We start from the raw sequence: 21,875 nt of genomic DNA on the forward strand, positions 1-21,875 counted from the left end.
CAACTGCCTCTTGATCCATGAGCAAGTTCCAAATGAACAAAATTAAGTGTTCTGGAATTTCCATTCTTTTCAAGGTTATTTGTTGGTTATAATCCACACAGTGAAATGCTTTGGCATAATTGATAAAACACAAGTAAACCTCTTGCTGGTATTCTCTGCTTTGAGCCAAGATCCATCTGACATCAGCAATGACATCCCTTATTCCACATCCTCTTCTGAATCCAGCCTGAACTTCTGGCAGCTTCCCTGTCAATGTACAGCTACAATCGCTGTTGGATGGTCTTCAGCAAAAATTTATTTGTAAGATATTGTTCTGTAATTTGAACATTCTCTTGGGTCACTATTCTTTGGAATGGGTACAAATATGGATTTCTACCAGTCAGTTGGCCCAGCAATTGTCTTCCATATTTCCTGGCATAGACAGGTGAGCGCTTCCAGTGCTTCATAGGCTTCTTGAAATATTTCGATTGTTATTCCATCAATTCCTGAAGCCTTATTTTTGGCTAATACCTTCAGTGCATCACTTGCGTGTCAGTTTGTCATACTCTGGCAGCTTGTGTGTTGAGGTGGTGCTGGAAGCTATATAACTGGCATTTCAAATGCCAGCAGGGTCACCCAAAATGAAGAGATTTCGGTTGAACTTTCAAACCAAGAACGGAAAAGGAAGAAGGAATCATCTGGCTCCCCACTTCGGAGGACGAAGTTGTGGGAAAACTTATTATGCATAAGCGTCGTTCCGCACTGGTGTGCTGTGAAACAAAACAAAACAGTGTTTTCGAGTTGATTCTGACTTACAGCGACGCTGAAGCGCAGGTTAGAACAGCCCCCGGTGGGTTTCAGAGACTAACTCTCAAGCCCCCCCTCTCTCTGGCAGAGCGACTAGTCGTTTCCCACCTTCTGGTTAGCAGCCCGATCCTTAACATCTTCAGGCACGGTCGCTCCTTCTCTTCCCCGCCCCTTTGCTGGAGCCCCCCAAAGCAGCTACAGTTCTTTGGAGGTAGCATCAGGGCGGCCGCTCACATCCTCAGTCCCGCAGAAGGCAGCGGCAGCCCCTCCAGGACGCACAGGGCGCCGACTTTGCTGACCAATCAGAAGCCGCGCTCTCCCCGCGCGCGCGTTCCTTCGCCGCCGGCTGCTCTCGTCTCCTTGGAAACGCTCCGCTGGTCCACTCCGAGGCCGGCCACTTCCGTTTGGGAGCCGGCAGATCGCCGCCATTGTTTGTGGGAGCCCCGTGTCTGGATGGGGCTCTGGTGCCGTGAGTGACGTGGCTCCGGGAGGCCGAGGCCGAGGTGGACTCGGGCGGGGAAAGCTGTGGCAGCAGCGAGCGCGTCCGGAAAGGGCGGGCCGGGCACGGAGAAGCGGCTTGGCTTAGAATTATCCCGGGTCCCGCGGTCGAGGTGGGTCCTCGCAGCCCTTCTCCCAGCGCTGGGGCCGAGCAGCCTCGGGCCCGGGACCAGGATGCTGGGATGTGGGAGGTGTGGAGGCGGAGCTCCGGCCGGGTGTGGATGCGGACTCGGGGCCGCGCGGGTCTGCACGACCCGAACCCGGACCAATTGGTGACCCCACGGAGAGCAGCAGAGGCCACTTCTCCAGGATGATTTGTCCGTCCAATGTTGAGTGGAGGGGAGCTAAGGGTGCGCTGCAAGAAACTAAACCTGGCCTCCTCTCGGGACACACATGCACCCCCATTTCTCTCTGTGGAGAAGGAGGGCCCTTCACCTATTAATTACCTGACATTGCCCCCAGGAGTTTGTAATTAGTAAGGAAGTACTCAGACTAACGAAGGCTCATGTCCCCGTTTTACTGGTGGAGAAACTGAGGCCCTGTTAAGTCTCGAAATCTGGTATTGCGTGTTCTACAAGTGGTGGGTGGCAAGGCTGGTACAGTAATCCGGTTCGGAATGCCTCAAGATCTGGGATCTTTCTTACAGACTCCAGTAAATCCGGTATTTTTTACAACACACGGGATTCTTTTTTGCTACTGAAATTGAGCAAGTAAGTATTTTAAGCCTTGAAACGGCCTGTTTGTGTCTTGCTGTTATCTCTATTATTTTTTTGTTCCCATTTTTACTAGTAATCCACGGCCATCTTGCAGTTCAGAGGCGTTGAATTACATAGCGAACATACACATCCCTAAGGGACAAAATTATTAAACCAAAATCCATGTGCTCCTGACCACACTATAGTTGTATCCTTTGAAATTTCGGTTGATTTTCTTAATTGCCATCGAGTCATTGCCAACTCATGGTGATCCCATGTGTGCAGAGTAACACTGCCCCGGGGAGTTTTCAAGGCTGTGATTTTGTGGAAGGAGGTTGACACGTTTGTCTTCCATCCGTCTCTGGGTTTAAATCTTGAACCTTTCATTAGCCGTTGGAAATTGAACTGTTTGTGCCATTTTCTAGGGCGTGAGCAATGAGCTTCCAGATATTGATGCTCACAGCTCTTCTTTCCTGACCTCTGAAATGGAACTGGGATATTCTAATCTATATCTAGAAGATTTGGGGAGATTGTAATGAGTTTGGGAAGCTCGAGGCTTGACTTTTCATTCATTCCTTCATTCTCTCCCAGCTCAGCCTTCTCAGTTCTCCGCTCTCCCAGACAACAGCATGAAGAAGGAAGGAATGTCTACTGCTTCCCTGGAAGTCTGATTCCAGGTGAGTAAGATTGTCATTATAAAGTGGCCCTGAAGTCTCCATGTGCAGTGGGGATTAGTGGGGAGTAGCAATGTGAACAAATGGAAAATGCAGTTTAACAGTAGACTCCTTGAGGGTAGGACATTCAGGTTCCCAATATATAAGACCATGTTTGGCATATAGCTGCATTAAGTATTTCGTCAGTGAGTCAATGGCCGTTATCCGTATATAATTTTTTCATTTATTATATAATGAGAATTTCCCAAGTATTTTTCGTAGTACAAGTTTTGGTGACCACATGATGTTCCATTCTAGGTATATCCTATGCTGGATTTAAATTTTCTTTTGTTGGAGAAAAGTTAATTAATTTCTAATAGGGTATTTTGCTAATACAAGCAAACTCATAAGACAAAAATGAACTTACTGCCATTGAGTAGACCCTAAAGGACAGGGAAGAGCTGCCCCTGTGGGTTTCCAAGACTGTAACTCATGTTGTGGTTTTTTAGTGTAATTCAATGAAAGGTCTGATTTTTATTAGATTTTAATAACTTCATCTTGAGTGATTCACAGATATAAAAGGATACAGAGAAAATGTTCAAGGAGAGATAATTCCACATTTTTACATCATCATTATGTAATAAACACATACTTAGGTTTGTTTCAGTTGTTTAAATTTAAAAGTGAGGATGTAAACCCCAATGATCACTGTAACTCTTTATGGGACTAGAAGACCTTGTCTGCCCTTCGGAGCTATTACTGGTTTTGAACTGCTGACCTTGCAGTTAATAGCCCAACCAATGTGTAACAATTATGCCACCAAGGCTCCTAATATTTGTAGTAAATGTCTAATGCGTAAGTCATTAACTCAATCCCTTTGTTTCCTCAAGCTATACTCTGAGAAATAGGATGGAAGAGTCAAAGTATATATGTATTTTTTAAAAACTTTTTTAAAATCATTTTATTAGGGGCTCATACAACTCTTATCACAATCCATACACACATCAATTGTGTCGAGCACATTTGTACCTTTGTTGCCTTATCATTCTTAAAACATTTGCTCTCCACATAAGCCCCTGGCATCAGCTCGTTTCCCCCCCTCTTTTCTTGCACCCCCCCCTCCCTCATGAACCCTTGATAATGTATAAATTATTATTTTGTCATATCTTACACTGCCCGACGTCTCCCTTCACCCACTTTTCTGTTGTCCATCCCCCAGGGAGGAGGTTATCTGTAGATCCTTGTAATCGGTTCCCCCTTGATCTTTCACATTTTTTGTTTGATGAATTGCCTCTTGACAAAACCTATTTTTCCTACTGGATTTTTATGTCCATTTGATATTAGGTACTCTTTGAATATATAAAACATATGTCATTGTTATATATACTATAAATATTTCTCTTTTATCATTATACTTCTAAGGACTTCTTTGTTTCTATACACTTAATTTTGTATCAGGTGAGCTTTTTTTATGTATATGGTTTTATGCTTTGAAAACTTTTCTTCATCCTCAAATCTAATGCATAATTACTTTCATTGCATTTCAATATTTTTTATAGTTCAAAGTATTTTAGATTTTTAACTTAGAATTATCAGAAATGTTTTAGTGTTATAAAATACAAGAGAACTTAAATGTTTTCTTAGAAATGTTTAATTTTTCCTTTGATGATATGCTACCTTTTCATATACTAAATTACTAAATTATTAATGCACACACACATACATACATACATATGTGTGTCCAGGTGACTTTTTAGTATCTTTTTCATAGACCTAATTCTCAAATTTTATACTGGTGCCCAAATATTTCTATTGTTTTGCCTTATAATAAGTAATGCATTTAATGGGCAATGAGAAGGAATTTGGCTTTTCTTTAGAACTCAGTGAGGGGATAAAAAAATATTCATTGGTCTGTATATGCATGTCCATATTATTAAGTTTTAAAATTGTACATTTATGTTCTCATATGTTCATTTGCTTGTCTGTACTACAAAAATTTGTTAATATTTGAAATTCAATGAAGTAATTTAGAGGTCAAGCATAAAAATAATCATTGCAAAATATCTCAACTTACATTTACAGTAGCAATAAAAATACCTTAAAAACTTATCTAAAGTACTTAGAATTGACATAAAAATCATTTCAAAATTTTATTGGGAGGACTTGAATAATAGGAACTGCTCTACTGTAGATAAAGGAAATACATATAATTGTGTTCTCTAAGTTTAACTATGGTTTCAGTAAGTTCTTAAGCTATTAACAGAATTTTGGTGGAAGGTGTTGGACGATGGGAAAACTAACAAACTGATCTTCAAATGCTTTTTTATAAAAACAGGAAAATTCATGGAAGAAGGATAAGTTTTTGTAGCAGTTATGCTCTAAACGTTTTGTGCACATCATCTAATATACTAGTATACTTGTGTATGTTTTTCTAGGTTACAAACCTAGTAGTGGAATTCCTGGATATTGTAGTGGAATTCCTGGATATTGCAGTGGAATTCTTGGATATTGTAGTGGAATTCCTGGATATTGTAGTAGAATTCCTGGATATTGGTCATAGTTACTAATCGTTTTTCTTTTCTTTTCTTGAGCTTCTTATATATGCAGTCATGACCCCCTACAGATAGTTTTGTGTAACTACATTTGCAAGTGCTCTCAAATTAGTGGTTTTAATTAATTAATTAGTTAAAATCAGTGATTTTAAAGAGTGAATTTACAATTAAATTTCTAGTTTAACAAGGATGCTGTTGTTTGCATGTCTTTATCCTCATTTTGCTAAATTACATTGCTTATAGTTTTAAGTGAAAGGTACATGTTGACTTTTAAACATAAATTAAAATAATTATATTTCATGATATAATAATTACATTTGAATTATATTTTCAATGATATATTTTATATTTATATAAATACTTATTTTTATTTCCCATTTTGACTCTTCTTTTACTTCTGGAATAATCCACCACTTCACCATGCTATTATATGCTTTGGTATTATAGCAGATTGATTTTTCCAACAATAACTACCCTTTTAATTGATCCTATCCTTTCTATTTTTATAACGTGACTGACTCTTCCCACCAAAAGGTGTAGTCTGTTTCCCATTCTCTACACATGAATGGGATGTGTGATTGCTTCCGTCAGTGGAGTGAGTGCAGCAGGGATGCTGTGTGACTTGTGAGGGGACGTATACAAACTGCTGTGGCAGCCCCAGAGCTCATCCGACTTCAGGATTGGGGGCGGGGGTTATCAACAGCATAACCCAGGGCTGATCCTGTAAGCGGGAAGTCAGACATACTTCTTTCCGTATGTTTTTACCGATTCTGACCCTAGCGCTCCCTCCTATGGCACTCTGCTCTTCTGTGCTAAGTTTGATAATTTCTTACAATGGCCCACAGAACCCACAGACCATATTCACAGTTAGGGAGTTTTTTAGGAAGTAGCAGGCTACAACTTGGGATCAGGATCAGGAAGCCTATCGGTGCAGATTTTTCAGTTCCTTTCGGCTATGCAAACCTCTTCTCAGGCCCTCAGGCTCCTCTTGATTCCCTGGGGACAAGTCTACTCAGAAGAGGCCTTCTCTCTCGGCCCTCACACTTGGTTCTGACCATTGCCTGTCATGATCAAGTGTTACAAAGCTCTTTAGTTCCTCCAGTAAGTGCCTGATTACCCCACTCTGCCAATAAGCTTCAGCCTCAAGGTGTTTAAAATCTCCCCATGGGTTGAAAGTTTAACTCCGTCTCTGACCGTGAGGCACCTAACTACCAGCCTAATAAAACGAGTTATTTAATATACTCCTATGTCCCTTTTCTCATTCTCCCCTCGTCATGTTTGCATGTCAGAAATTATGGTTACGGGTAGATCCCTGTCCCTCTCGCTGCTGTCGAGTCAAGATGTGCTCTCTCTCTTTTTTTTTTGTTTCTAAGGGGTTTTATTTTATAATAACAATAAACATTATGAAGATGTTTGATCATCTTATCATGTCTTTTCAGTGTTCCCTGGATTTGTTTATATTCTTAATTTGTTTGTTAAAAAATAGGTAAGTATGTCCGTTTATAATATTTAGACTATTGATAGAAATATATGTATTAAATGGAAACCATAGAGGAAAAATTGAAGTTGGAGGTAAATAATAATGTGGGATTTCATAGTTTCTTTTTACTCTGGTAAATATTTGAAATTTTCCATGCTTATGTTTATAATCTTGAAGTAGTCATATCAAATCATAATCAGCTTTGGGTAGTGCTATAAGAAGGCTTGTTATTTTATCTCTCATAAAACATAATGACTGCTTATCCAATATAAGACTTTTCCTTTGGATTTAATTTTTGTAATAGGTTTTTGTTATAACTTAGCCTGCCCTTTAATTTTTAATCTTTTAGCATTCATGGTTTAAGGCATATCTCTTTCTAAAAGCAGTGATTCTGCTATACGTTAAATCTTATAGTTATTTTATTTTTATCTATTTTTATAGTTATTATACCTGTGAATTTTGTATCTAGATTCCCTGTTTTCATATTTTCAAGTGAAGAAAAATGAGTGAAACATATTTTTAAAAGTATTTCGGTGTGGCTGGTTTGATGTGTTTATCAGTAAGTTAAAATGTACATGGCTGAGAATTTCTAGAAACTTGTAAAAATATTAGAAGTGAGTGTTCAGATCTATATGAGGGAGATTCCAAAAAGTTCATGGGAAAACTCTATTGTCTTTTAATTCCATCTTTCCATGAATTTTTTGAAGTCCCCTCATGTTTAAGAGAATTGTCTACTGCTGATTTATGATCGTCAAAAGGCTGGAAACCACCTTAATGTTCATTAGTACATGGAAGCAGCTAAACTTGGAACATCATAAAATGAAGTACTAGGCAACTTTTACAAATGAGTATATTGGTTACACTGTTGCTGAACAAATTCCCTCCAAATTTAGCAGCTTATACAACAAACATGTTACTTCCCATGGTTGTTCAGTGAGAGGAATCAGGGATTTTGTATAGTTGATTCTGACTCAGGTCTTTCATACTATTGCACCAGGTGAGCTGTTAGCAGGGATGCAGTCATCTGAAAGGGTCGCTGGAGTTAGAAGATCTGCTTCAGCTGGTTCGCTCACATAGCTTTTGTGAGGAGGCTCCATGTCCTTTACTGTGGGTAGAAGGCCCCTGTTCCTCTCCACACTGATCTCTTCAAAGGGTTGCCTAAGTATCCTCAGGGCATGGCAGTTCACTTCTCCCAAAGAGAACGGTCCAAGAGACACGCATAGCAAGGAAGAAGCTGCAGTGCCCTTTATGGCCTGGTTTCCAGAGTTGCACAACACTACTTCCCATTTTGCTTAAACATTTTTTTTTTTATTTAGGAGAAGTCAGTCACAAGTCCACTCCTCATTCAAGGTGTAGGACTTTGACATCCTTCTCTTTAAGAAGTACTTTCAAATACTTTGTGCACATATTGTAAAACCACCACAAATAAGCAAGGCCTCAATTATGAAACACTGATATAGGCACTATTGAGCAATATTGTTAATTGGGAGTTCTGGTCTGAAGTATGCACACCTGGATCCATATCTCATCTGCTATCTTCTAGCTCTGTAGTTTTGGGAATTTACTTAATCTTTTTCCATCATTGTTTATGAATTAATAAGATGGGAACAATAATAGTACATACAACATAGGATGGGTATGTTAATTGAAATCGTGCATGAGAAGCACTTACCCAGTGGTTAACAGATATTTGAATATAGGTATTCATTTGTTTGAGTATTGTTATTTCTACCCTTTAAATTTTCTTCCTTGTTGGTTCTTTTTCTTTCTACTTGGACTTGTATTACTTGCTAAATGTACTTTTTTGTTTTTGTCCATCTTCTCACTTAGATTTCTTCCTTCTGGAAATCTGATTTTTGACCAGATGGCTATATCATTTGAAGATGTAACTATTATTTTTACTTGGGAGGAGTGGAAATCCTTGAATCTTTCTCAAAAAAATCTCTACAGAGGGGTCATGTGGGAGAACTACACAAATGTCATGTCAGTAGGTAGTTATCCTACTTCTTAGCAAATTGGCTTAATTTTCTACTTGAACCAGTTTTGTTGAATATTTTTTTGTGTGGGTGTTGTATTTTGAATGGTGAGAGAAATATTCTAAAAACATATCTTAAATGACAAATAAAGCAAGACATTTTCCAAGTCACATGGGCTCTGGAGTGAATAGATACTTTCATTTGTTGTTTCTAGTTGTTTTCTGGTGTACACTTTAAGCTCAGATCTCCAGACAGAGTCAATTTGTGTAGTTCTAAATTCACTTTCTCTTCACATGATTTGTGCAAATTAGCTATTGTTGTGTAACAAACTATCCCAAATGCAGTGGCTTAGAACAACAAACTTGATTATTTTCATAATTCTATTGTGGAATGGCTTGATTAGGTCTGTATGCTTAATTCATATATATGGCAGTTGCCTCGGTGTTAGTGGGGATGTGCTGGCCATTTGCCCCTCTTTAAGCAGGCTAGTTCGGGCTCATTGACATCAGAGTAATCACAGGATTTTCAAAAGCAGTGACAGAGAGGGCAAGCCCTAATGTGCAAGCACTTTTCAAGTCTCTGCTCTTAAGATTTTTGATGGAAAATCCAGGGAATCCAGGGCAGATGAGCCCTACAGGACCAGTGGTGTGAGTGGCGAAACAGGAAGGGAAAAGGGAGAATGGGTAGGAAAGAGGGAACCGATTACAAGGAACTATATGTGACCTCCTCCCTGGGGGAAGACAGCCGAGAAGTGGGTGAAGGGAGACGTCGGACAGGGCAAGATATGACAAAATAGCAATTTATAAACTATCAAGGGCTCATGAGGGAGGGAGGGGAAAGATGAGGACCTAATGTCAGGGGTTTAAGTGGAGAGAAAATGTTTTGAGAATGATGTACAAATGCGCTTTACACAATTGATGTGTGTATGGATTGTGACAACAGTTGTATGAGCCCCTAATAAAATGTTTAAAAAAAAAAAAAGATTTTTGATGATGTTCCAGTGACCAAGAATGTTGCATAGCCAGTGTCCATGTGGAAGAAGACAACTAAAAATATAGATATAGACTAATGCAGATGTTGTACACTATTCTAGAAGACAAAAATTTATAAAAATAATAATTCTCTTTCTTATAATGACCCAAACTGATTGACTAATTACATTTCAGTCTTTAAGGATATTTTCATGAAACAATCAACTGTACTCTAGTAGGTATTTAAGATATGTTTGTAGAATAAATAAATGCATAAATAAATAAACAAGCAAAAAATTAATATTAAACCCAAATGGTGCAACCAGTCATAACCCTTCTTTTCCACTTCCACATGTGGTCAGAATACCTATTCTTGTCCTTTTAAATCAGTTCTTATGATAGTTAATATTTTATAATTGCTGATTTTCCAATGCATTTTTCCATTCAGCAAGGATTGTTGCAATGCCTTGATATGTGGCAATACAAAGATAAATTATATTACTCCTGTCTTCATTGAACGTATGAATCTTTGGGGGTCCGTTTCCATTCTTTTCTGTTTTTGATAGCCCACCAAAAGAACTGGAGCATGATACAATTGGATTTAATTTTTTTATTGCAATAGAGCCTACATGCTAGTTATCTTACTGTCAGACATAGAGAATAAAGAAATAATGAAGGACAAATAATGCATATTATTTCCAGATTAAATAAAATGTTAAGTTCTTCCTATAATTCTAGAGGTCATTGATGATTTGGAAAGTTTGAAACACAACGTACAACTCACAACAGGATTCTCTGTGCTTATTCTTCTAGGAAAGTGGAATGAGAGCCACAAACCCCAAGAAGAAAGATTTAGATATTTAGGATATGACAGTGTTTCCTGTTGGCAAGGATGGAAGAACGTAAGCACTCAGTTATGTGAAAATCAGAACAATGTGGAAACTGTTCAGGAGGTACATGCCAAGGACTTAATGCTGAAAGACCTTTCCTATTGTCAAGAATGGTTAATACTCTCTACACAAGTACCAAGATACGGGAACTATGAAATGAAGTTTGAAGGTAAAAGTCTCAGGAACTTTAAATGCAAAAAGTTTATACCTTGGCAGTCCGTAGAAACAAAAAATGCTCAAGATTATGGGAGAGAAATATACGTGAGTGGTTTTTCACATAATTGTCAAGGAAACAGATACTGTCTTGCCATATCCAGGAAAAGTCACGCTGTGGAAAAAGAACCGAAGCTCCTAGTTCATTCATACATCCCACTAGAAGGACCCCTTCCAGAGTTCATTGAAGAGACCTGTCAAAATGATCTACTGAAAAACTCCACAGCAGAGAAATACTGTGGGTGTAGTAAATGTAAAGACATGTATTACTGGAACTCAGAGTATGTTCTCTGCAAGAGAAAACCATTTGAAGAAAAGCTCTATCAATGTTCTATCAGGACAGCACGCTTCCCCCAGAGATCCGATCTGTATAGACAGCCAAGAATCCACATAGGCAAACATCTGTGTGGATGTGATGAAGTTAATAGTCACTTTAGGCAGAACTCAGGTGTTCACTTTAATCACACAGCCCCCACAATACCTTATATATGTAATGCATGTGGTCAGAGCTTCCATCAGATCGCTAGTTTTCATAGTCATCAAAGAGTCCACACAGCAGAGACACTCCATAAATCTGAATGGGATAAGGACTTCAGTAGAAACTCGTTACTTCACATTCACCAAAGACTTCACATAGCGGACAAACCTTTTAAGTGCAATCAGTGTGGTAAGAGTTTTAGTCAGAGTTCAGTACTTCATGTTCATCAGAGAGTCCACACAGGAGAGAAACCATATAAGTGTGATGAGTGCGGTAAGGGCTTCAGTCAGAGCTCAAATCTTCGAATACACCAGTTGGTTCACACAGGAGAGAGGTCTTACAAATGTGATGACTGTGGTAAGGGTTTTACCCAGCGTTCAAATCTTCAGATTCATCAGAGAGTGCATACTGGCGAGAAACCATATAAATGTAATGACTGTGGAAAGGACTTCAGTCACAGCTCCGATCTCCGCATTCATCAGAGGGTTCACACAGGGGAAAAACCTTATATCTGTCATGAATGTGGGAAGGGCTTCAGTAAGAGTTCAAAGCTTCACACGCATCAAAGAGTACACACGGGAGAGAAACCCTATAAATGTGCAGAGTGCGGCAGGGGATTCAGTCAGCGTTCACATCTTCTCATTCATCAGAGAGTCCACACGGGAGAAAGGCCCTATACATGTGAGGAGTGTGGGAAAGGCTTTAGTCACAGTTCCAATCTTCTCATTCATCAGAGAGTCCACACAGGAGAAAAGCCTTACCAGTGTGTGGAATGTGGGAAGGGTTTCAGTCATAGCTCAGCTCTACGAATACATCAAAGAGTCCACACAGGAGAGAAACCTCCTAAATACCATGAATATTATAAGAAATTAAAGAGAAATCCATCTCTTGATAATAATCGCAGTAGAGAAAACTTAGTTTTATTGAGTTCGTTTAGTCAAGACTCAATCTTTATGCCAGATAAATGCTGCTGGGAAAGAAGTCCTGCAGCATTAACCTAAGTAAATCCAATAAATCTTTAGCTTTAAGAAGTGATCCTTAGGATTCCTCTATATTTAAAGTATACTTGTTTTTACAATCAATATAATGTATAATCAAAATTTATAAAAGATTAAAGGAGAAAATGTTATTCTAGGGTTTTTTTCTTTCCTCTGCATTTGAATGTGCAGGAACTCATGTTCAACTCTGCATTAAAACATTTTCTTAAAATTTGGTGTGAATTGAAATTGGCTAGCCATCTCTGAGACAGCATCTCTTGACTCCCTCAAAGTATAGGATGCACAGAAAAAGTGGAAAACACAAAGAATTTGAAACCCAAGCTGATAGACAACTTTATTGTTTCAAGTGGGATAATTAACTGGATTGCCTGTAGAATTCAATTGCTCATTTTTAAAAAGTCCACCTGATAGTTAATATCTTAAAATACTTTAGATATTTGATGTCAGCCAGAAAATGCTGAAACCAACTTGTTTTAAGGTTGTTGCACTTTGAAACAACTGCATTTCACCCCCTGAACCCAGGTTTTATGTCCTCCTAGGTTCACACAAAATAACTGGAGGCAGAATATTACTTCCTGAAGCTATGGAAAATGGGGAAAGGTTGGAAGAACATTGACAGGAGTAAATACTAGGAAATTGCTGGTACACGATGAGATCCAAGCAATAGAATTTGATTAATGTCAGAACAAAGTTGTATTGAATTCAGCTACATGAAACAATAAACCATCAATCAAATAATGTAAGGAGACAATTTGGCCAATATGAAAAATGGGGTAGAGCCAATAGGAATACAAAGCCTGACTACTGACACACAGTATTTGGATATCACTGCCCAAGAGAAGGGGAAAAATTGACTCATTTGAGAAATAATATCAATGAAAGGTATTTTCCTGAAGATTTAGAGACCTGTAGCCCTGAAAATTAGCTATTTGAGCAGACTATATTTTTGAAATAATTAGAATCATAACGAAATATGTTAAATTTTAAATCCTTTATCCTTGTATCAGGAGTTGGGATACTCCGTAACAATAGTTTGAAAAATAGTACTAGGAGACATTCAAGGATGTAGCTATGAACTTTACCTAAAAGGAGTAGAAACAACTGAATCTTCCACAAAAGGCCTTGTATAAGGATGTGATGCTAGAGAACTAAGAAAGTTCTTTCTCTGGGTAAAATGACTTCTCAGTAACTCAGTGCAGATGGAGCATCTTGGCTTTCTATATTGAATAAATGGCTGCATAACATGTTTAAGGAAAACCCAAAACTCAACTGCTGTCTAGCTGATTCCTACTCTAGACTTGCTTCCTGGGGGTTCTAAGGTGATACAGAAACACTAGTTTTAAAGAAACAGACAGCCACCTCTTTGCTGGAGCGTCTAGTGGGCTCTAACCCACATCTTTCAATTAGTGGTTGATTAGTCACCACTACTAAGGCTTCTTCCAATGAACCATACCATAACCAAAGCAAACCCACTGTCTTGTTCATTGTGACTCGGCACCCCATATAGAGTTTCTGAGGCTATAAAGCTTAAGAGGGGAAGATGACTTCAGAACAGAATACTGCCATCAAGTTGATTATGGCTACAGAGACCCTATAAGACAAGGTAGAACCGCAACTGTTTGAGTTTCTAAAACTATTTATGGAAGTAGATCCTCTTTCTCCTATGGGGCTGGTTGGTGGTTGGAACTGCTGATGTTTTGGTTTGTAGCCCAGCAAGTAACCACTATAATCACTCCACCAGGGCTCCTGATAGTCTCAGAGCTGCTACTGTTTTACCCCTGTGGGCTGTGTAATGGTTACCCATTGGGCTGCTAGCTGCAAGGTCAAGCAAGGATAGACAAAAGAAGGGACAGGAACTGCTATGCTATTTTTCATTGAAAGAACTCAAAAGATAAGATGAACAATTAGAAACCCAGAATTGTATTTCATTGAAGCCTAAGAACACATTTAATTAGAAAAAAGGAAATGAAAATAATAAATCTAAAGGAATTATAAACTTGACCTTAATACCAAAGAATACCTACTACAAAAAACATTTCATAAATGTAAGCAGTGCAGAGTGCTTTACATTGAAGTCTTTATTTAATCAGCTGAATTGTGAAAAAAAAACCAACCACCAAAAATATTACAAAAAGGAAAATCTTTAGCCTAATCTCAGGCCTGTAGGACACAAGAGGCTCTATATGGGAGAAACACTGTATATATGTAAGGAAGTATGAAATACTTAAATCTTATTCATATTATACAATTAATAGAAAAAGATGTGAATATACAATGTGGTAAAGCTTTCAATGCTAGACCAGAAAATTTATACTGAGAAGTTTTGCATCTGTATTATATATGAAAAAACAATTTCAACTTGCATACAGGGAAGAACTCATACGTGGAAGAAACATAATGAACATAATAACGGGAAAATATCACAATGCATTTCTTAGCTTATGCGCACTTAGGTCATTGACATTGGGGGAAAAGCCTGCATGTGTGTGTGTGCAATTTATTCTGGGGAGACTATATATATATATAGATGACTTCAAAAAGAATCCAAGTCTTTTCAAACCAAGAAGTGAGAAAAGATACTCAGGGTAAATCCTAACAATGTACAGAACGTGAGACGGCCTCCAGTTGGAGTGCAAAGTCCAACCATCAGAACCATTACAAATAGAAACCCTATTGCATGTGATAAATGTGGCAAAAATTTGTTAGAATAAGAACCTTACCATATTATAGAGAGCTCATACTAGGGCTAAGACATTCAAATGTAACAAGTTATAGCATTTTTTAGAAATTCAAACCTTACTATACATCAGAGGGTCCATTGAGGAGAGATTCAATGACTGTGAGAGAGAACACTAAGAAATCACATGTCAATGAATACCAGAATGTTTTTTCTAGAGAGAGAGCTTATGCATGTGTAAAATGTGAGAAAGAGTTTATAGCTGAAGGATGTACCTTATTTGGCACCAGAGAATTCATACTGCAGAGAAATACTATATTTGTAAGGAGTGTGGAAAAGCTTTTCCAAGAGTGAAACTTTCATGCTACATCGGCGAACTCCTACTGGGGAGAGACCTTATACTTGTATAGAATGTTGGAATATCTACAAAAGCAGGCTTAATATAGAAAACACTCCGGGGAAAATCCTTATGGGTATAAAGAATGTGTGAAAGTCTTCCATTCAAATGCAGGTTTAATTAAATGTTGAGATTTCAAGTGGCAAAGCTTTCAGTAGGAACGGAAACCTTAATAATACACCAGAGTTCTTACTGAGAAAAAAACACCATATAAATGTAATCAGTGTGAGAAAGTCTTCATTAGAAATGCAAAACTTAATGCACATATCAGAACTCACATTATAGAGAAAAGCTATGACTTTCAAACAATTCCCAAGTAATTATATATCATTGAACAACAGAATGTTTTAAATGGAGACAAATCTGAATTTATGGGATGTGGAAAAAATTTTATGTAGAGTACATATCTTAGTTGATATTAGAGAATAATGGGGAGAAAAAAGTAATGAGGAGAAACTCTATCCATGTGAGAAATGTAAAAACACCCTTCATGCAGCACCAGAGAGCTTATTCTAATGAAAAATTCTTTGCATACAAATAATGTGGAACACTTTTTCTTTGAAGCATAAATTTAAATATCTAGGAACTTGTACTGGGAAGAAGCCTCATGAATGTAATGAATATAGGAAATCCTTTAGTAATAGTTTGTACTTACTATACACCCAAGAATTCATATTAGAAAGAAACCCTACATATGTAGTGAATGAATGTTGGAAATCCCTCAATGGTCTCTTGTGCCAAATGAGAGAATTTATTAATCTTATTCATAGAGAGAAATTTTCTGAAAGTAATCAGTGAGAAAGACCTTCTGCTATCATCTGACTTTTGGATATGCCAGTTTTAGAACTAAACACAATCCTATAAGAAAAATAAAGTACATGCAATGTAGATTTAATATTTTATTCTTTAATATCTAATAATTATTAGATATTACATATATATTACATCTTGTTAAATATGCAATCTACATGTTACTGATTTGTATTTCTCATATTCAGAGGAATTAGTTTCATTGTAAAAACATTAGCAGGAGCTCTGATGGTGCTGTTGAACCACTAGACTGGTGGTTCAAATGCACCAGCTGCTCCAGGGGAGAAAGTTGAGGCTATCTGTCCCCTTAAAGGTTTACAGCTTGGAAACCCCATGTATTCTGTCTCAAAGAGTATTCTCTACTTTTCCACCTAGGTCTGTAATTTATTATAATAGCTACAGTATGATTATAGGATTTATTAAGGAAATTAACAGGTTACAAAAGTGGGTGAAGGGAGACGTCGGACAGGGCAAGATATGACAAAATAATAATTTATAAATTATCAAGGGCTCATGAGGGAGGGGAAAGCCGGGGGGAGGGGAAAAATGAGGACCTGATGCCAGGGGCTTAAGTGGAGAGGAAATGTTTTGAGAATGACGAGGGCAATGAATGAACAAATGTGCTTTACACAATCGATGTATGTATGGATTGTGATAAGAGTCGTATGAGCCCCTAATAAAACTATTAAAAGAAAAGAAATACTCAGAATACAATTGTTGCCCAAAGTTCTTTCAGGTCTGCTAAGAAAGGTTCAAAAGGGCATGCCAGTCTGCTGCAAGCCTCAATGAAGGCATCTAGCTCAAGCTCCGGGGTCAGTGAACCCAGGTCCCAGAATTAAGTGCCCAGAGGGACCCCATTCTAGGAAACAACCCAAAGGCACTCAGCTCCACCCACACGGGCCAGCAAGCTCAGCTTCCCCAATTAAGTGCCACGGAAGTATCCCATTCCGCAAGTCAGTTTTCTGCCCCAAAGCATGCATCTTTACTTACTGTGAGCTGAGAAGTGCCCTCGTCTGTTTCATGCACTAGCTTCTGGTTCTACTGTGGGTCCCCTGATGTCACAGCTGTCCTCTGGATCCAGGAGATTCTTTGTGCCAGATCTCATGTCCCACAGGACGTGCTCCATTCTGGTTTTTGCTGGTAGTTTCCCTCCTCCTCCTTCTCAGAGGGCTCATTTTATATCCAGCAGGATGGCGATGCAAGGAAGCCGCTTCACAGTTACTCACAGGTAAATCCGATCAGTGTTTCCCCACCTTCTTACCCAGAGTGGTGCAGGAAAAGGTTATCTGGGGGGAATTGCAAAGAATTTGGCTAGAAGAGACATTAAATAATTCATTTCTCCTGCACCCTACATCAGGATGCTACATAGGAATTGACTTGATGGCAATGGACTGGCTAATATATATATTAGTATGATGTTCTTTTCTAGCAATTGGTCTTAGCTGATAAGGTGTCTGAGTTAGTTAATTGTGCCAACCTGGCCGATAATAACATGTGGGGCTAATTGAAAGGCGGAGGGATAAAAGGGTGGTGAGCCTCGCCTTTCTAGTTCTCGGGTCTCTTGCTTTGTGATGGTCACACCAGGGTGCAGCTGCCTTAGCAGTTCCCTGCTTCACTTTGCAAGATTGACTTCCTACAAGACATCCCCAAGGAGAAGCCACATGGACCTATCCCAATGCAGCCCTGGGTGCTGGAGCAGCCGTGTGGAGACCCCTGCTAGTGCTGAGATGCTTATTCGTTCACTGACTCAGCTTTCCTCCTGCAGTCGGCATCATTGCCTCTGTTTTGTGAGGTGGAGGACTTTGTGGACTGGTGTTGGGTTAATGAGTTAATGTTGGACTTGTGGGCTTGGGCAGCATTGGGTTGGGATGTTTTTGTGATGCACTGTCTTTACATAAAACTCTCTCTTATACATGAGTTGCTGTGGATTTGTTTCTCTAAAGTACCTTGACTAATACAGTGTCCAAAGTCAAATAGTCAGAATCTCCTTATCTTAATAAGAAAATTTTTTGGTTGAATTTCTTTTTTCTCCTGAGTTTGAAAAATATTTCCAAGAAAGGAATTGCAGATTTCACAAATGTATTAAGTGTAATGGAGGGTACTTTAAAGGTGGTAAGGTGGTTTTGTAAAAAAATTTAAATACCGTATATACATGTGCATAAGCCAAGTTTTTCAGCACATTTTTAATGCAGTTTTTGTGATAAAATTAGGTGCACAGCTGATATTGGCTTATACTCGAGTATATATGGTACATAGCTTTTAAAAAAAATCTATTTTTTTTGGGGGGGTACCCCCTAATATATCAAGCAAACATCCCAGACCAGTTCCAGATCAAGTCCATAAGTCTGATACTAACCCATAAATCCCTCTTCAGACTCATGTAGTCACATGCAATGATGCAGAATTCAGGAAGATCATAGGCCAGTGGGTTCAAAGTCTTTTGGATCCAATGTCACTGGTTCCATCAGGGCTCACAGGTCTCAGTGTGGTTCTGACAGCTGTCTCAGTGACCCAACAGCAGGAAATTGAAGGCAGAGAGAGAGAAGGGGAGGTTCCCAGGACTCTTATGAGGTAACACACACAAGGAGGTACCATGAGGTTGTGACCTGATTGACAGGCTAGACTCCAATCCTCCACTCAAGTTGACATGAAATTATGTAACTACCACAAACCACCTTTTGTCAGGTTGATACCTTTACACAACTCTTTAGCCATGCATAATTTTTTAAATAATAAAAAATCATATTTTTACCTAATAGGATAAAACTAAAATGCATACAACTCAAAATGTGCCAGTCTCATTTAAACATAATATTCTGTGAGCAAAAATATTGTATGCCGACTCACTCACTCACTCTCTCACTTACTCTCTCTCACTCTCTTACTCACTCTCATTCACTGACTCACACACAAAAAAATATATTGTATGCCTAACAATTGTAGTTAAGTGAACACCTATACCATAATCCTATGAACATATTCCCCCATCCATGAACGTTTATAAGACAGCCACTTCATGCCTTTATTGTCCCATTTTGGGTCTATAAATTCTATCCTGCCCACTTATATCAACCCAGTGCTTTGAGGAGACAAGCATGTCCTTTGATGTGAAAATATTCATTCCAATTGGAACCTGTGAGTTCACATCCATTAGCAAAGTAAAATCAGAACAGGCCATCCAAAAGTAAGAAGCAATATGCACCAACTCACAGGCTCAAAAATCTTATCTTCATTTGGTCAGGTTCTGGTCAACTCACTGTAGGCTTCCTCACTTAGCCTCACCAGGGTGCCCATTGGCAGCTTCAGCTTTTGACCATGGGCCTCATCACAAATTCTCAACAACCCTACCCTCCTTAGGCTAGGTCATGAATTTCACACCAGCCAATCCACTCTCATCTTCTCCTCCAGTCCCTGTGAACCAGGTCTATGGGTGTCAGTGGCCAGACTCAACCCATCTCTTTATTGCTGTATTTCTCCCACTTCCACTCAACAAGTGGATCCAGGTGGTCACCTACCAAGCATTTCAGCTTCCCCACAGGCTCCCTCTAACATTCAGCCTAGAGAGGAGAGTCCTTCATGAAATTGAAGTAACTACCACAGCAGTCAAACACATAACCCATTATGCCATTAGGGCTACTTATTTATTGTACAGTAACTCGCATTTTAGCCCCCTTTAAAGAAAAAAGTTGCAGCTGCCTGCTATTCAGTTCCCAATAAAGGTGGAGTGATCCTTGGAGAAAATTCCAAATTCATGTAATTTGCACTGTTCAAACATATCTTTGGATCAAAGGCCACCATGTGAAGTATAACTTGATCTACATATTTACAACAACACAAACTACTTAAAATAAAGCCAGTGTACACTTCCTCTATCTCAGGCTAGCTAACATTAAAATGTATTGATTTCTTTATGGGCAAGCAGAATGAAGAGTGATATATGGCGTATGGTCTGTATATAAAAATCTAGAGCTGATGGCTTAAAAACTGGTGTTATTTGGAATCAGCATGTCAAATATATCCAGAAATAAGTCTAACTTTTGAGGCACCAAAATGTGTGTTGGCCAGTGTAATACTTCAACAAACACAGAGCAACAGCAACAACAAAAACAAGTAATGCAAAATGCCATTTAAGAAACCAGGATTCTCATGGAAATGATGATATGGGAAATCATTGGCTTCACATCAAAGGCACAAGAAATAACACCATATAAGGCAATAATTGAAATACATTTATAAAAAGAAATAAACAACCCACTGTAAATCGATAGTCAACACACCTAGATTGAGATGGCCCCGATGTTGAGTACTACTATATAGGGAATTTCATATAAGCATGTTTAATATAGTACTGTGCTGGCTTGTAGATACTCTGGACAAGACAGATTGGCACAGGGTCTAAAACGATGAGCCCCAACATAGCAACAATTGTGAAGATGGGGCCGGGCAAGGTGGTGTCTCATTCTGTTGTCAGGTCGCTGTGAATCAGAACCAGCTCGATGACACCAAACAACAACAGCTGAAAAGATATATGGCATGCAGGAAAAAAATGGGATTTTTTTTCTAATTTTGGAATTATGAGATTCAACTGGAAATCCTAGAAGTAGAACACACAGAAGAATATGTTCAACTGGCTTTAGGTAGACTCGTATCTGGGAAAGTCAGTGAACTTCAAGATAAACAAAAAAATAATAAAAACATTGGGAAAGAACCAGAAGCAAAGTTGCAAAACAATACAGAATACACAAATATGTGCGTCTACTGATATTCCAGGAGAGAGGGTGATACCAGGCATTAGTTTTGTAGTGTTGCTAACAGAAGTACCACATAAGGAGATTTTAACAGAAATATATATAACAATTGTAATGTTAGACCCTTATATTAGATTATACCAAAGGTTCTCAAACTTTATGATGCATCAGCATTACTACTTCTGCCTAATTAGGTCTGGAGCAGGGCCAAATAATTGGTATTTCTAACAAATCCCAGAAGATGTTGATGCTCCTGGCTTAGGACTAAACTTTAGGAACCATGGACATAAGCAACATAAGAAACCAAACCACCAAGGGGGGGCGGGGGGAAGCACAAAAACTTCAAAAATCCTTTCCATTTATGTTGTAGCTAACCAAATACGGTACATAAATCAGTACAAAAAGAAGAGTTGGACTCTCAAAAGTCTCAATCATACCAGGAAGAATGAGAAGCACTAAAAGTTCCTAATCAGATCAGTATCAGTCCTCAATCAGGTTATTTTTTTCTTTTCTTTTTAAATCATTTCATTGGGGGCTCGTATAACTCTTATCACAATCCATACATATATCCATTGTGTTAAGCACATTTGTACATTTGTTGCCATCATTTTCAAAACATTTTATTTCTTCTTCAGCCCTAGGTATCAGCTCATTTTCCCCCTACCTCATGAACCCTTGATAATTTATAAATTATTTTATCATATCTTACACTGTCTTCTGTCTCCCTTCACCCACTTTTCTGTTGTCCATCCCCCAGGGAGGTTATATGTAGATCCTTGTAATCGGTTCCCCCTTTCCAACCCACCCTCTCTCCACCCTCCTGGTATCGCCACTCTCACCACTGGTACTGAAGGGAGCATCCGCCCTGGATTCCAGTTCCTATCTGTACCAGTGTACATCATCTGGCCTAGCCGGATTTGTAAGGTACAATTAGGATCATGATAGTGGGTGGGGAGGAAGCATTTAGGAACTAGAGGAAAGTTGTATGTTTCATCGTTGCTACACTGCACCCTGACTGGCTCGTCTCCTCCCAGCACCCCTGCAGTAAGGGGA

At 38.8% G+C, this 21,875-nt stretch overlaps 1 protein-coding gene across 3 annotated transcripts; it reads left to right on the forward strand.

Annotated features, from left to right (window-relative positions):
• Window positions 1-1,249: 1,249 nt before the first annotated feature.
• Window positions 1,250-13,100, forward strand: ZNF214 (zinc finger protein 214). Of its 3 annotated transcripts, XM_045291004.1 has the most exons (4): window positions 1,250-1,397; window positions 2,571-2,656; window positions 8,495-8,655; window positions 10,425-13,100. In XM_045291004.1, the coding sequence occupies exons 3-4, from the start codon at window positions 8,529-8,531 to the stop codon at window positions 12,191-12,193; spliced, it is 1,896 nt and encodes a 631-aa protein (XP_045146939.1). In that variant the 5' UTR covers window positions 1,250-1,397; window positions 2,571-2,656; window positions 8,495-8,528; the 3' UTR covers window positions 12,194-13,100. The 3 variants fall into 3 exon arrangements, with proteins under 3 accessions (XP_045146939.1, XP_045146940.1, XP_012863709.1); XM_045291005.1 differs by lacking the exon at window positions 8,495-8,655 and having other exon boundaries at window positions 1,252-1,397; XM_013008255.2 differs by lacking the exons at window positions 1,250-1,397; window positions 2,571-2,656 and adding an exon at window positions 6,649-6,670.
• Window positions 13,101-21,875: the final 8,775 nt, after the last annotated feature.

The sequence above is a fragment of the Echinops telfairi genome, unplaced genomic scaffold, assembly GCF_000313985.2.
Source record: "Echinops telfairi isolate 266 unplaced genomic scaffold, ASM31398v2 ScPeMD7_60;HRSCAF=208, whole genome shotgun sequence".
Lineage (NCBI taxonomy): Eukaryota > Metazoa > Chordata > Mammalia > Afrosoricida > Tenrecidae > Echinops > Echinops telfairi.

Excerpts from the sequence above, each read along its gene's own strand:
- ZNF214 (XM_045291004.1), top strand. The coding sequence starts at position 8,529 with ATGGCTATATCATTTGAAGATGTAACTATTATTTTTACTTGGGAGGAG. Across the intron at positions 8,656-10,424 it reads CACAAATGTCATGTCAGTAG|GAAAGTGGAATGAGAGCCAC; the intron begins GTAGTTATCCTA and ends TTATTCTTCTAG.